Raw genomic sequence first — 16,808 nt, 5'->3', positions numbered from 1 at the left:
GGGCCGCCTGCCTCATTGCGAACTAATTTGCCAGAATTTTACGTAATTATGACATAATATTGAAGGTTGTGCAATGTAACAGGAATATTTAGACTGATGGATGCCACCCGTTAGATAAAATACGGAACGGTTCCGTATTTCACTGAAAGAATAAATGTTTTGTTTTCGAGATGATAGTTTCCGGATTCGACCATATTAATGACCTAAGGCTCGTATTTCTGTGTGTTATTATGTTATAGTTAAGTCTATGATTTGATAGAGCAGTCTTGACTGAGCGATGGTGGACACCAGCTCGCTCGTAAGCATTCATTCAAACATATTCCTATTTACAAGTGAAGCTGTTCCAAATAAGTCATTTCAGTAACTCGTTGATTTAAACTCTCCATTTCAAGTGTTTGTAATTGGAGATTAAAACATCTGCCCACTGGTCGATGTCGATTGGCTAAAAGATGATTATGACAGGGGGTCACAGAAACCCTTTTCCTATCTGATTGGTTGCAACACTGTCAATTCTACCTTTTTTTGGTACACAAATGAAGCCTATTGGCCAGGAGTATGAGAGTTACGGTTAAACAAGGTTGACTAATATTGCTACATAATAACAGAAAAAAGTACAGAGGTTATAATATATTCTTAGGTGTAGAATAAAACAATATGACTCGACATTTCTTAGTTTTTTTGTAGACGCCTTCCTTTAAAAAATATAAAACATTCTGCATGACATATTGCACATAACATTCAACAGGAATTGTGTTCGCAAAATAATAAGTGGCATTGCAGTATACAACTGATTTCAATAGTGGAGTGATTAAATATTCATCAAGATCATTTTATTCCGTTGCACAACTTTTCAAAACATTTGCTATTGTGTGCCCTTAATACATGACCCTGATACTCACCTGTGGTGGCTAATGTGGCCTGGCCATATCCCCATCACAGAAATGATGTAGGGCGCTAGATGCCATTGCCACCCTGTCACTGTAGGGTCAGACCTAAAACTCATAAAAAATAAGTTCCATACATTGCAGAGAATGACCCACCATACAGCTACTCCCACTTATGAGCATTCTAAGGCATCAATATTGTCACAGGGTTATATTGTTTAAAAAATTGTGTACATTTTTCCATTATTGGATCAAATATGAAACTTTGGAGGTAGAACAAGGACATAACATATCACACAATACCATCAGAACAGCAGCATACAATACAGGGTTTAGTCACACGTCCCCAGTTCATAATCAATTCAATTGAAAAACAAATGGCAATTGTTTGGGATATATTATTTAAATAAACATACAAAACTGCAGTCATTAAAAATATACACTAAGTGTACAAAACATTAAGAGCACCTTCCTAATATTGAGTTGCAGCACCTTTTGCACTCAGAACTGCCTTAATTTGTCAGGCATGTGCTCTACAAGGTGTCAAATTGGCTGGACGTCCTTTCGTGGTGGACCATTCTTGATACCCATGGAAAAGCTGTTGAGCGTTTCCCTGTTCAAAAGCACCCTTAAATATTTTGTCTTGCCCATTCACCCTCTGAATGGCACACATAAACAATTCATGTCTCAATAGTCTCAAGGCTTAAAATCCTTATTTAACCTGTTTCCTCCCCTTCATCTTTCTACACTGATTGAAATGGATTTAACAAGTGACATCAATAAGGGATCATAGCTTTCACCTGGAATCATCTGGTCAGCCTATGTCATGGAAAGAGCAGGTGTCCTTAAGGTTTTGTACACTCAGTGTATATCTCTAACACTAAAGGCAGTTACCTTTGATTCTGAAAATACAGAACTACGTTCTGAATTCTTCCAGGCACTGAAATGGGAACAATAGGGAATGGCATGCACAACGTAAAATCTTTCAGCATATTAATAGTACACTGTTCGGAGATACATAACAATGTAACACTGATGTAGTAGTCGCTTGTTGATGTGCATGTTACTCAATGACATTGTCTAGAGGTGGGAAGCACGTAATGACGAGAGATATGGACCAGCTATCTTAAATTAGGCTCCTCTCCATGAATTCAAGTTCCACTGAGCTGAGGCACATCGGCAACTAAAGAATGGTGGTGGAAGCAATTCATTGGAGGTACTCATGCTTTTCCTGTTCAGAAAGATAATTAGTATAGTAGTAAGATAACTGAGATTGTCAATAGGAAAAGTGAGGTTATCTGCTTTAACATCTCATAAATATAAACAGGGATTTATTAACAATTCAATCTTTCAAAACATTTGCTGTATCATCCTGATATTCCAGCATACATCATCAAATATTCTGTTCAGGTGGATAACCCCATTATGTTCAGTGGTGTATCAATAGCCAGGTGATACAGTCCAATTGCATAGTCCTATTTGAGGCTGCGTGTGTGCATGTGTATAGCTTCAAAACGCTATTCTTCCTTGTTTGCTTCTGAGAGCACCAGCAGCATTCTCTCCTGCGTTCTCTCAGAGAAATACTGGCGTTTCTTGTCCCGTTAGAAGGCGATATGTAGAGGCTGGCATGGTCTTCAAGTGAATCTGTTCAGAAAGACGAACACAGCTATGAATGACAATGCTAATATTTCTATGACCAATTAATTGACTTATTGAGTAATGTTCTGTCAACACAGAGAAAGTAGGATTCATGAAATGAAAGTCAGTGTGAAATCTAGTGCTTCTGATCTGAGTTGGTGTTCAATTCCTCTCTCACCTCCCCGACTGCGTTAGTCAAAATGTGGATGATCTTCTCGTGAGGAGTGGCTACCACACTCTGCCCATTGATTTCAATGATGCGGTGTCCGACCCGGATGCCCCCTCTCTCTGCGATCCCTCCACGCATCAAACTGCAGATCTGCTCAAGGCAATGAGAAAGAGGATGGATGAGAAAGATAGAAAAATACAGATTAAAAGATAAGTGAGAGAGTTTTGAGGTGAGTGAAAAAGGACAATTGACAATTTTAGCTTGACTACTATAGAGTTCCTAAAATGGATGCCGTACTATTCAGTCTAAAATGCTGTTTCAGACCACATCACTTTAAGATTCACTTTTATCTCTATTCCAGACCATGTTCACTGTGATAAACGAAAAGAACCTCAAATTAATACTACTCAGTAGTGACTGGACTGGGCCTTAGCAAAAACAAAAAAAAGAATAATAAAAACGTAAATAAAACATGAATGTTAGATCCTGTTTGGGGATTCTGTCTGGCAGTTGTATCCATACAAGTTTGTAGAGTAAAATAATAAAGCAACTGTCACTTACAATCCCGTCCTCTACACTGAAGCCCAACTGAAATTTTGGGTCCGGTCGCTTGATAATTGCCATGGTGACAGGAGGGCAGTGAACGATACTGAGCTTCACCTCTGCTTGTTTTTTAAAATCCTTTTACAAAAGCAAAAGTGGAAAAAAGACATAATACAAATACTAGAAAGATGTCTGCAATGATAAATGTCTCTGTCACCTTAAAGTATCTGTTCACTAACTGCATTCTGTGCTTCTTAGATAATGAAAGACATTCACAGAATGAGAGGAGTATTGTGTGTATGTGTCCGTGCATGTGCATGGAATACATTTAACAAAACAACATTAGGTGACAAAATGCAACAACCTGCCATCAGGTCCAACCTCATGCCGAAATAATACCTGGAAAGCAAACATTTCCACCAATTCTTCTCCCTCTACATATCACAAGCACCAGTCTCTATGACTTCCGCAATACAGCACCATCTAGTGTACATTCTAGGAACGACACAATAGACACGGTCAAGACAGCTCACAGGAACGAATGAAACAGGCACAGACACAGTCCCTCTCTTACCCGTATTATACTCTGGCAGGTGGCTATGGGGAGGCCCACCAGGCTAGTGCCATTGACTGACATGATGCGGTCTCCTATGCTGAGGGCCCCGCAGCGTTCTGCAGGACCACCGTGGAGCAGGTTGGCCACGACCACCGTGGGCAGGATGGAGCCCCAGCCCGACTCCACCACAGCCACCCCCACTATCTCCCCGGGAGCCTTGGAGATGGACACCTGGACACAGACAGTAGGGAGATGGTTTAAGAGAAAGGGGGGATTTCATGGGTGGTGTTCAGTAGAGAAACACTGTAGCAAAACGTTTTGCAATTGAAAACAAAAAACTATGTACTTATTGGAAAAGTTCAGGTATTACCTCACTCCATTTTAAAATGTTTTTTCCCCAACTGAACACAATGTTGATGTACATTCCACTTAAGACACATCATGAAATGTATGGATCTGTTTCAACACTGTCTTGAGCAAGACAGGAAGTGCTTGTTGCATAGTGTACAACCAGCAAATATCTATTCGGTTTATGAAGGCCAACATTTGACTCCATGCACAACCAAATGTTAACATAAAACAGATTTCATAGGCTCCTGGTTGATGGTTAAATCGCCACTGACTGCTTTCGATATGCGAACATGAGTCAATTAGATCAAGAGTAAAAACAGATGCTTATCTAGGCTAAAGGTAGGAGGAATACTGCGTTTAAAGGCCTACACTCAAAAGGAAACCCTGGCTGGTAATAACAACATGGTGCTGAAATACTGAGGGGTTTCTGTACCTCTCTGATGTTATCTGAATCCGAGAAGTGTACCAGGTCTCCGTTGTAGTGCTCCTGTGTCCCCAGGTAGTCACTATACTCGCTGGGCCTCAGCTCACTGGCCTTGATGCCGTTGGCTTGGAGGAACTGCTGGTAGGCCACACCGAAGGCCTGGCCAATCGCCTGAGCGATCACCTGGGCCTGCATGCAGGAGAGACACAGTGAGCCAGGGGGCATGTTCAAACGTGTCCCAGACTGGCAGGTAAGAGTACAATAATCCTTGTCATATAACAATATGGCAATCCTGTTCCTCCTCACAATCTTACAGAGCGTTTCAAGTTGTCAAAATAGTGGCTAACCATCAAGATATGGCCCATTGGTTTACCTCAATCCTAATATTAAACCTAACCATAATCTATCCCAAACTCTAATCTAACCATAACAGTAATGAACTGCTAATTTCCTCTTGTTTAACAACTCCTGGCATGGAAAAGTAACCTGGCTGCCAGGCTGTTTGTTTTTGTATTCAACAAAGCTCCGCTACCTAGTTGCATGGCAAGTACTGATGGCTCAAGTCCTGTAGAAAAAGACTGGCACTGGGAATAAAACATATATATTTTTTAAACAGTGCAACCTAATCTGATTATTTTCAACAACAAAAAAACGCCACAGAAAACCAATTGGACATAATGCTGTACAGTTTCTGCTTGAATGACTCACCTCGTCAGAGTTGAACACATGGCAGATCATGCAGCACTTTGTCTGTGGCCCGGGGGAGTTGACCCCAGCAGGGTTCCCCTCCTGGCCCTTACGCCCCCCGGCCGGCTTCCTGCGGGCCATCAGGACCACGGTGCTGCCGATGTCTGCGATGTAGGAGATCATCTGGAGAGGATGGTCCATCATGGCCTCCTGTAGGTGGAACAGAAGGGGTGAATGTGGAGGAAACATGTACTAACTGTTTACTAACACTTTCATGTAAGTTAACTAACACGTTAATGGTACCGAGGCAATGATTTTTGGTAAAAGAATGTGAAAAAATCCATGATGGACCCATTCCCACTAGGTCTAACAACGAAGAGGGCTAGGTTAGTCTAAGGCTGCATTTACACAGGGAGCCCAATTCTGATATTTTTTTCACTAATTGGTATTTTGTCCAATTAGATCAGCTCTGAAAAAGATCTGATATGAAAATATCTGATGTAATTGGTCAAAATACCAAGTAGTAGAAAAAATACTAGAATTGGGCTGCCTCTGAACACAGCCTAACAGCACCCACTATATATCTAGACGCAGCCAGCCATGCAGAAGGGAGCAAGCTGACAAACTGACCCACTTTGATTCTCTTTACTAGTCAACTGTACAGGATGAGTTTGACTCAAATTAGAGACCCTGCTATTCAAGGAATGACCTTCAACTACTTTGTCATCCATTCAAACCACGTCATGCTCGGCTGATTGTGTCAATGGCAGCAGTTGCCTACCTGTGTGTCTGCGCTGAGGACTTTGATGCGCTGAGTGGAGATGAAGAGATCCACCTCGGTCATAGGCTGAGACTCTCCCTCTGGGGCCTGGAGGAAGACAAGAGCAAACCTTTTGATGATACTTTTTAAAGCAGATCACCCATTCTTAGCAGAATGGTCTGAGCCATTCTGCCACCTCTGGTCTATTGGCCTTCCAATCCTTATGAGAGGCCAGTTTCGCACTCATCCCAGTCGAAGCTCTTCTCTGTCCTGGCATCCTAAGGAAGGAACAAGCTTCCCCCTAATGACACTACACTCCCAGTCCATCTTCCGTAACGTGTGAAAACCTACCTCTTCAAACAGAATCTTAAATAATCCCCCAAAGAACAAACACCTTACCATTGCACTTGCCTTTCCTGCACTAACACTTGCATTTATCTTTTCATACTAGCCTTGACTTTGTTTAACTTTATTGAGGAAAGGTTTTCCTTACTATGATCGTAGCAACACCCCATAGCAAGAAATATAACCCGCAAACGGTTCTGTCACAGCGTACTCTTACCCCAGCGGTCCGCAAACAACTGTGATATGTGATTTTTCTTACCTAACTACCTTAAGAATAATGCACTTACTGTATGTCGCTCTGGATAACAGCGTCTGCTAAATGACTACAATGTAAAATGAAAACTCACTTTGATCCTGTCCACAGCCTCCTGGGCCTGTTTCATTCGAGCGTTGGTGGAGGGGTTCTTGTCAGACTTGAGCTGGGTGGAGCCCAGGTACTTGGCCCCAAATATGACCCCATCCAGGAGGTCATTTGGGTCACAGGGGCCAGGCACTGACAGAAACGCATTACTATTATTATTTAGAGTCCAATGAGAGAAGCATAGACGTTTTACATACAGCCTAAATTGAGATTACCGTCTTTATAGGCTGGGCGGTCCTCTGCGCCCTGTAAATGTAGAGGTCAGTGATTATTGAACAAAGTGAAAGACACAGCTCATTTGAACCAATCATCAGCAAAGTAATATACACTAATAACACCACCATTCATCATTGATAAACATATTTTAGCATGTCAAACTTACCCGCTGACTGTTCTCTGCAGAGTCTACCTCCGGAGCCTCCTCCCCTAACTTTATCCATACGGGCTCTGGGACCTCGTCCTCCGGGAAAGACTCCACGGAGTCATCCCTATTGCGCAGCCGCCAGCCGTTCCCAAAGTGTTCCCAGAATCCTTCGCCATCCTCCTGGTTGTAGGAGACCGACACCACCGCGTCCATCTCCCCTCTCCGGGCCATGTAAGGAGGAACCTTGATGTCAGAGGAACTGGGCTGGGAAGCCCCTATCTCTGTACACTCCAACAGCCCTAATAGGTCTCTCTGGAGACTCTCTGAGAAAAGCATCTCCGAGGCCTGTTTCAGGTTCTGCTCTGGGTCTGGTAGCAATGGGCTGATGTCCATCAACAGAGATGGGCCTGGAGGCTCAAATTCAGAGGGCTCAGAGAATGCTGATGGTGGTGGTGTAGGGTCAGAGGTTGAGTCCCTGGGGAGAGGGCTTTCTCCAATGACCTGGAGTCGGCTTAGCAGGTGGTGGATCCGAGTGTGGTCTTCGTCACCTGATCTCCTGATCTCAACCTTCTCCTCCATCTCATCCCCCACCTCTCCTCCCTCTTTGCTAGGATCCAGAACCTGTTTGGTTGGGGTGTTATCCTCAGGAGCATAGTCGATTAGCTCCTCCTGGCTAACTACCTCAGAAGAAGCTGCAGTGTCACTGGTGTACAAGGGAGGTAGGAACTCACTTAATCCGTCCTCTGAACTGTCCACAGGGACCGAGGGAGGGAAGCTAGGGTCGTCCATCTCTTCCACTGAACCTGCTTCACTAGAGTCGTCTGACCTCCATTCCAGAGGAGGGGGCTCTATCAGGTTAAAGGAGTCCAGGTCTTCTGATTCAGGGTAAGAAGCCTTGGAAGCAGCTCTAGAGAACTGAAATACAGTGTTCTCCTGTTGAGCTGAAGGTGAGGAAACGGTTTGTTTCTCCTCATTTCCAGCAGGGCAATTACCTGCCTCCATTTTTTGGATAAGAGCACGGATCATAGGCAGCACATCACCAGGTTGAAATGATGGAGACTCCACATACAAGCCCCTTTCAATGCTTAGTAGGGTGTTTCTGCAATTTATAGGGGTAACTGTCGGAAGTTTGTATTTTGTCACTGTGAAAGTAGACCGTTTTTGCATTCACCATTTCTTGTGCAGGGGAATAATAAGAGCGACCACTCTTTTTTAGTCTCTTCATTGACCTATGTCCATCAAGATTGCAATGCTATTGCCTCAGGCTCAAAGTACATGTCATTGTCATGCGTGTCACCAATATAGAAAGTACCCTTTGTGCATTTAGCCTATGACAATATGGTATGGTTTATTTGTATTAGGCTAATATGTGTATAATAACATTTGATCCATCTGTAACAAAATGACCAGTAAAAGAGCTGTAACAAATATAAAAATAGCACCATCAAAACATTGTATAAGTGATTATGATCATGGTGAGCTACTCACTTACAAATAAATACAAGACTCCAATCTTCTGAAAATAATTACAGAGAAAACACATTATATGCTGGCAGTGCTGCTAGAGAAATTACAGTAGCTGGATTGTCATTGCAGTTTGGATCACCCGAGCTAATTTGCTAGCTATCTAATTTAGCTACCTCTGGCTACTCAGCTAATTTACAGTCAAGAAGCGTCACTAAATAAGGTATCTTCCTGCTGGTTTGCCAACTACGAGACATTGAGGACAATATTGGCATTACCAACATAAATCTGACATGATCCAGATGCTCACCCGGTTAAATTCTGGATCCGATGACTGACAACTGCTTGAATTTAACTGTCACGGATGAAGCTTCCTTGTTTGGGAACTCAGCAACAAAACAGAGAAGTCAGCAATGTAAGTCAGCTAATAGTAATAGCTACAAATGTAACAGCATTTTGAGAAGTACATTTGCTGGACGCTCATATCGTGTTTATGAAACATAAAACGATGTCGTTGTTTCACTGCAGTCAAGCCGACACTCGCAAAACGCGGTCGACTCAACTCATCCGCTCTTCAGTTTCCGCCTGAATTTTGTTGCGCGAATACACACCACTTTACGGTACCGCGTGTTTTCTGGTAGGGGGAACAGTGTCGGAAGCACTGTCATGCAGAGACAGAGACGAAATCATTCAAAGCAAACAGTTTGATATAACGAGTAAAATGAGGCTGCAGAGGCTGCAATAGCCTAACGGCGGTGCTGTTCATGAAATGTTAAATTGTCAAAGCACACACACACCTTCACAGCAAGATCGCTTGATATGTTTTTTAGTAGAGAATTCATCCAGTGTGATGACCATTTTGAACCATACGATGCCAGCTTAAAATATGGGTTAATATAATTGGTTATTCTATATTACAGTGGACTTTTAAGTAAGATAATAAAACATTTTGTTGGCGCGGTTTCCATTTCTCAAAATGCACCCTGTGTGGCTGGAGTAAAAAAATGAATAAATGAGTGGCAACTTTATCTGGTAGACTTCCAATTCCATGAAATAGACTGACCTGGTGAAAGCTAGGATAAATATTGCGTGTCAGTTTGATGTTGTAGGGTGTTTTAGTTTCAGACATAATGCCCATTGATACTGGTAGATAAACGTTTGAATGCCACATGATATCGGAACGTCATTGCCAATCAGGTGCGTCCCTTTATTGCAGCAATGTATCTATCTGCCGATGGGTTTGTTCCGCTGGATATTGCTTCATGCCACAAGGATAGGGTAGGGTTCATAATTAATGGTTCCAGCAAGGATATACCATAAAGGGATGCATTTGATCGACAACGAAGTTCAGATACCCTGTTGTCTTTGTATGTTGTTTTACTGGTATCGTTGGTCGCTATGTGTGCCATAAAAACACGTTTCAAAAACGTGTTTTTTTCTAAATGTAACACAAATCAGCATACGCTATCAACCAAAATAGCCTGGCATGGTAATTAAAATATAAACACTTGAAACACAGTTAAGTCAACTAAAAATAGGTTTGTTATTGTTTTGAAAGAGCAAAAACGAACAAATCTTAAAATTAACCAAATAAATTACTTAATTTAGAAATACGTCACAGTGTTGTTTCATCTACGTACCTTATATGGAATATACAATACATACTCTACGTGTCTTGTTGAGTCCTTGTGTTCTCTCAGAAGAACTGGGTGTGTTTCCTGTGACACTACATGACCAAAAGTATGTGGACACCTGCTCCTCGAACATCTCATTCCAAAATCATGGGCATTTATATGGAGTTGTTCCCCCATTTGCTGCTATAACAGCCTCAACTCTTCCTGGAAGGATTTCCACTATTTCCACTGTTGGAACATTGCTGCAGGGACTTGCTTCCATTCAGCCACAAGAGCATTGGTGAGGTTGAGCACTGATGTTGGGCAATTAGACCTGGCTCGCAGTCGGCATTACAATTCATCCCAAAGGTGTTTGATGGGGTTGAGGTCAGGGCTCTGTGCAGGCCAGTTAAGTTCTTCCACACCGATCTCTGTATGGACCTCACTTTGTGCATGGGGCATTTTCATGCTGAAACGGGAAAGGGCCTTCCCCAAACTGTTGCCACAAAGTTGGAAGCACAGAATCGTCTAGAATGTCATTGTATGATGTAGCATTAAGATTTCACTTCACTGGAACTAAAGGGCCTAGCCCGAACAATGAAAAACAACCCCAGACCATTATTCTTTCTCCGCCAAACTTTACAGTTGGCACTATGCATTGGAGCAGGTAGCGTTTTCCTGGCATCCACAAAACCCAGATCCATCCGTCGGACTGCCAAATGGTGAAGCGCGTTTCCACTGCTCCAAAGTCCATTGGGAGCTTTACAGCACTCCAGCCGACACTCAGCATTGTGCATGGTGATCTTAGGCTTGTGTGCGGCTGCTCGGCCATGGAAACCCATTTCATGAAGCTCCCGACTAACAGTTCTTGTGCTGATATTGCTTCCAAAATCAGTTTGGAGTTTGGTAATGAGTGTTGCAACCGAGGACAGACGATTTTTACATGTTACGCGCTTCATTACTTGGCGGTCCCGTTCTGTGCGCTTGTGAGGTCTACCACTTTGCAGCTGAGTTGTTGTTGCTCCTAGACGTTTCCACTTCACAATAACAGCACTTACAGTTGACCGGGGCAGCTCTAGCAGGACATAAATTTGACGAACTGACTTGTTGGAAAGGTGGCATCCTATGACGGTGCCACTTTGAAAGTCACTGAGCTCTTCAGTAAGGTCATTCTACTGACAATGTTTGTCTATGGAGATTGTGTGGCTGTGTGCTGGATTTTATACACCTGTCAGCAACTGGTGTGGCTGAAATAGCAGAATCCACTAATTTGAAGGGGTGTCCACATACTATTGTATCATCCAGCCTTGTAAGATGCCTTGGAAGACAGATGTGCGTCCTTGTCCACACATCTCAGCTCTCCTGCGCCTGACTCCTTTTCACCAGTTACCCACAGCCTTGACAGAAACACGCACCCCAAAAAATGGAGTCAGCAGGAGCAGACAGCCCCCCCTTTGCGGTCGAGGAGCGCATCCAGCAGCATGCGACCATGTTGCAACGTTTCGGCACCGCCATGGATCGCGTGCTGCAGACGATGGACCGATGGGAGAGAGGAGAAGTACTTCCAGCGCCTCCACCAGCACCATTACAACAGGCACCACGGTTCACCCCTCCTTCACCAGGTCCCAGTGGGATTCAGCTCACGCTCCCGAGGGAGTATGATGGGACGGCGACTGGGTGCCAGGGGTTCCTACTCCAGCTGGAACTCTACCTGGCGACCGTCCACCCGGCTCCTTCAGGACGTGAGAGCGTGTCCGCCCTCGTCTCCTGTCTCTCAGGGAAAGCCCTGGAGTGGGCCAACGCCGTATGGGGGGAAGGAGAAGTGGTGTTGGACCATTACGCGGAACGTCTGTTCCACCTGAGGCAGGGGACAAAGAGCGCACAGGAGTTCGCCTTGGACTTCCAGACCCTGGCCGCCAGCGCGGGATGGAACGTCAGGGCCCTGATCAATCACTACCGGTGCAGTCTGCGCGAGGACGTCCGTCGGGAGTTGGCCTGCAGATACACCACTCTTATGTTTGACCAGCTGGTGGACCTGTCCATCCGGCTGGATAACCTGCTGGCTACCCGCGGACGTCCGGCCTGTCAGTTCCGTCCCCCAGCTCCACCGCTCCGACGTCCATGGAGCTGGGAGGTGCTGCTCTTAGGGCGACCGGAGGAGGAGCCGTTCCCTGCACCATCTGTGGCCGCAGAGGGCACACTGCTGGTCGGTGCTGGGGGGGTTCCTCTGGGAGTCGAGGCAGCAGGCAGGGCACTCTCGTGTCACCCCACTCTCGTTTTTGTTTATACATTTTCCTGAGTTTTCCCCGCATTCCCAGCATAAGGCGCTCGTAGATTCAGGCGCAGCTGGGAATTTTATTGACAGGTCATTTGCCCATAGTTTAGGGATTCTCATTGCTCCTGTGGATATGCCTTTCCCTGTGCACGCCCTAGATAGTCGACCATTAGGGTCGGGGTTAATTAGGGAGGCCACCGCTCCACTGGGCATGGTTACGCAGGGGGGTCACAAGGAGAGAATCAGTCTCTTTCTGATTGATTCTCCTGCGTTTCCCATGGTGCTGGGCCTACCCTGGTTGGCCTGTCATGACCCCACTATTTCGTGGCAACGGAGGGCTCTCACAGGGTGGTCAGGAGAGTGCTCGGGGAGGTGTTTAGGGGTTTCCGTCGGTGCCAGGCAAGGTGAGCCATGTTCTTTACCCGTTTTGTCTTCACCCTGTCCTATAGACCAGGTTCCCAGAACGCTAAGTCAGACGCACTGTCCCGGATGTATGACACAGAGGAGCGGCCCATGGATCCCATTCCCATACTTCCGGCCTCTTGCCTGGTGGCACCGGTGGTGTGGGAGCTGGACGCGGACATCGAGCGGGCGTTACGTACAGAGCCCACTCCCCCCCAGTGTCCGGCTGGGAGTCTGTACGTTTAGTTTGCTGTCCGCGACCGTTTGATCTATTAGGCCCAGATGTCACCCTCCTCTGGTCATCCGGGCATCGGTCGGACAGTGCGCTGTCTTAGTGGGAAGTACTTAGTGGGAAGTTTCCTCCTGCTCGGTGTGCGCCCAGTGCAAGGTCCCTAAGTTACAACCCTTGCCCATTCCACAACGGCCGTGGTCGCACCTGTCGGTGGATTTCCTGATGGATCTGCCTCCCTCACAGGGTAACACCACGATCCTGGTTGTTGTGGATCGGTTTTCTAAGTCCTGCCGTCTCCTCCCTTTGCCCGGTCTCCCTACGGCCCTACAGACTGTAGTGGCCCTGTTCACACACGTCTTCCGGCACTACGGGGTGCCTGAGGACATTGTATCTGATCGAGGTCCCCAGTTCACGTCAAGGGTCTGGGGGGCGTTCATGGAACGTCTGGGGGTCTCGGTCAGCCTTACCTCAGGTTTTCACCCCGAGAGTAACAGGCAGGTGGAGAGAGTGAACCAGGATGTGGGTAGGTTTCTGCAGTCTTATTGCCAGGACCGGCCGGGGGAGTGGGCGGCGTTTATACCCTGGGCAGATATGGCCCAGAACTCGCTCCGCCACTCCTCCACTAACTTCTCCCTTTTTCAGTGCGTACTGGGGTACCAGCCAGTTCTGGCGCCGTGGCATCAGAGCCAGATCGAGGCTCCTGCGGTGGACGACTGGTTTAGGCGCAGTGAGGAGACCTGGGATGCCGCTCATGTGCACCTTCAGCGGGCAGTGAGGCGTCAAAAAGCTAGCGCAGACCGCCACCGCAGTGAGGCCCCGGTGTTCGCACCGGGGGACCGGGTCTGGCTCTCGACCCGAAACCTGCCCCTCCGCCTGCCCTGCCGGAAGCTGGGTCCGCAGTTTGTGGGGTCATTCAAAGTCTATTCTATTTTTGTTGCGTGACGCATTGCAAGTCTCGCCTCTCCTATTGGTTTTTAGCAGCATGTACCCACGTGAGGGATTGAAAGGTGAACTGAGTTCCACACTTCAGTCAAGTTGGTGGTGGTAATGCACCTTAACCTTTCTAGCGCAGGTGTTCCGCGACAACATTCCGCTGAAAAGACAGCGCGGGAAATTCAAAAATATTTTTTTGAAATATGTAACTTTCACACATTAACAAGTCCAATACACCAAATGAAAGATAAACATCTTGTTAATCTACCCATCGTGTCCAATTTCAAAAAGGCTTTACAGCGAAAGCCCAACATATGATTATGTTAGTTCAGAGCCAAGTCAAAAAAACACACAGCCATTTTCCAGCCAAAGATAGGAGTCACAAAAAGCAGAAATATAGATAAAATTAATCACTAACCTTTGATGATCTTCATCAGATGACACTCATAGGACATCATGTTACACAATACATGTATGTTTTGTTCGATAATGTGCATATTTATATCCAAAAATCTCAGTTTACATTGACGCGTTACGTGCAGTAATGTTTTGATTCCAAAACATCCGGTGATCTTGCAGATAGCCACAGAAATCCCAGAAATACTCTTAATAAACATCGATAAAAGATACAAGTGTTATTCACAGAATTAAAGATAGACTTCTCCTTAATGCAACCGCTGTGTCAGAAATCAAAAGAACTTTACGGAAAAAGCATAAACTGACTACGGCGCTCAGAGCCCAATCCAGCCAAATCCAGCCAAAGAAATTTCCGCCATGTTGGAGTCAACAGAAGTTAGAAATAACATGATAAATATTCACTTACCTTTGATGATCTTCATCAGAATGCACTCCTAGGAATCCCAGTTCGACAGTAAATGACTGATTTGTTGCAAAGTTCCATAAAGTCCATAATTTATGTCCAAATAGCCACTAGTTGTTAGCGTGTTCAGCCCAGTAATCCATCTTCATGAGCACTAGGTCCAGACAAAAACTTGAAAAGTTCCGTTACAGGTCGTAGAAACATATCAAACTATGTATGGAATCAATCTTTAGGATGTTTTTAACATAAATCATCAATAATGTTCCAACCGGAGAATTCCATTGTCTGTAGCAAAGCACTGGAACGAGAGCTAACTCTGTCGGGAGTGCGCATCACTAGCCTGAGACACTCTGCCAGACCACTGACTCATTCAGCTCCCATTCCCCCCTCCTTTATAGCAGAAGCCTGAAACAAGTTTCTAAAGACGGTTGACATCTAGTGGAAGCCTTAGGAAGTGCAACTTAACCCCATAGACACTGTGTATTCGGTAGGCCAAGCTTTGAAAAACTACAAACCTCAGATTTCCCACTTCCTGGTTGGATTTTTCTCAGGTTTTTGCCTGCCATATGAGTTCTGTTATACTCACAGACATCATTCAAACAGTTTTAGAAACTTCAGAGTGTTTTTTATCCAATACTACTAATAATATGCATATATTAGCATCTGGGACAGAGTAGCAGGCAGTTTACTCTGGGCACGCATTTCATGCAAAAGTGAAAATGCTGCCCCCTATCCCAAACAGGTTTTAAAGTTGGTTGCCAACTGCCATATGAAGTCCACAGAAAAAGAAGAAGACGAAGAAGACTGAAGAAGGAGAGATTACTAGAAACTAACTCGGTTTCCTCTTTTATCTGTGGATTAATTGTCAGAGTAGAGAACACACGATTTTGTGTGACCCAAAAAGTGTCAAAATTCTACAAAGATCCAGAAAAAAAGGACCTTGTGCATTTCAGGTAAAATAATGACACAATGTTTATATCCCAGGACAAATTAGCTGGCAACAGCTAGCTAGCAACAGCAAGCTAGCTAGCTAAATGGCCATGAATGTTTAATGTGTTTTGACCTGTCCCCAAATTAATATAGTAGTTTCAGAGTTCATTTTGATATTGCAATATGCGTGTCCTGACATCCCAAGGATCCCGCAAAGCCTGTACTATTATTGTATTTGAACAGGAGGTGCTGCAGTAATTTTCAGCCAGGCAGCAGTAATAGAACACAATTTCAAATATTTACTTTGTGAAAAGGGGTAGTAATCAAGCTAAGGAAAATATTTAACTTGATCATTTCCATGAGTGCTTATAAATGAGTATAAATGCTTTATTGTCAACCGATTGTATGATTGATCGAGTAAAATACAATTTTATTGGTCCCATACACATGGTTAGCAGATGTTATTGCGAGTGTAGCAAAATGCTTATGCTTCTAGATCTGACAGTGCAGCAGTATCTAACAGGTAATATCTAACAATTCCACAACAAAACCTAATACACAGAATCTAGTAAAGGAATGGGATAAGAATATATAAATCTAAAATACACTGCTCAAAAAAATAAAGGGAACACTTAAACAACACAATGTAACTCCAAGTCAATCACACTTCTGTGAAATCAAACTGTCCACTTAGAAAGCAACACTGATTGACAATAAATTTCACATGCTGTTGTGCAAATGGAATAGACAACAGGTGGAAATTATAGGCAATTAGCAAGACACCCCCAATAAAGGAGTGGTTCTGCAGGTGGTGACCACAGACCACTTCTCAGTTCCTATGCTTCCTGGCTGATGTTTTAGTAACTTTTGAATGCTGGCGGTGCTTTCACTCTAGTGGTAGCATGAGACGGAGTCTACAACCCACACAAGTGGCTCAGGTAGTGCAGCTCATCCAGGATGGCACATCAATGCGAGCTGTGGCAAGAAGGTTTGCTGTGTCTATCAGCGTAGTGTCCAGAGCATGGAGGCGCTACCAGGAGACAGGCCAGTACATCAG

At 44.7% G+C, this 16,808-nt stretch overlaps 1 protein-coding gene across 1 annotated transcript; it reads right to left on the bottom strand.

Annotated features, from left to right (window-relative positions):
- Positions 1 to 1,860: 1,860 nt before the first annotated feature.
- On the bottom strand, positions 1,861 to 9,123 carry LOC120054691 (amyloid-beta A4 precursor protein-binding family A member 3-like). Its single transcript, XM_039002230.1, has 10 exons — positions 7,101 to 9,123; positions 6,934 to 6,964; positions 6,705 to 6,850; positions 6,034 to 6,120; positions 5,274 to 5,462; positions 4,575 to 4,754; positions 3,809 to 4,021; positions 3,253 to 3,372; positions 2,701 to 2,841; positions 1,861 to 2,528 (listed from the first exon to the last, which is right to left on the bottom strand). The coding sequence occupies exons 1-10, from the start codon at positions 8,247 to 8,249 to the stop codon at positions 2,457 to 2,459; spliced, it is 2,328 nt and encodes a 775-aa protein (XP_038858158.1). The 5' UTR covers positions 8,250 to 9,123; the 3' UTR covers positions 1,861 to 2,456.
- Between the last annotated feature and the right edge of the window lie 7,685 nt (positions 9,124 to 16,808).

The sequence above is a fragment of the Salvelinus namaycush genome, chromosome 10, assembly GCF_016432855.1.
Source record: "Salvelinus namaycush isolate Seneca chromosome 10, SaNama_1.0, whole genome shotgun sequence".
In the NCBI taxonomy this organism is placed as follows: Eukaryota; Metazoa; Chordata; class Actinopteri; order Salmoniformes; family Salmonidae; genus Salvelinus; species Salvelinus namaycush.
The sequence above is the reverse complement of the archived record's forward strand: the minus strand, read 5'-3'. Positions and strand labels throughout refer to the sequence as shown.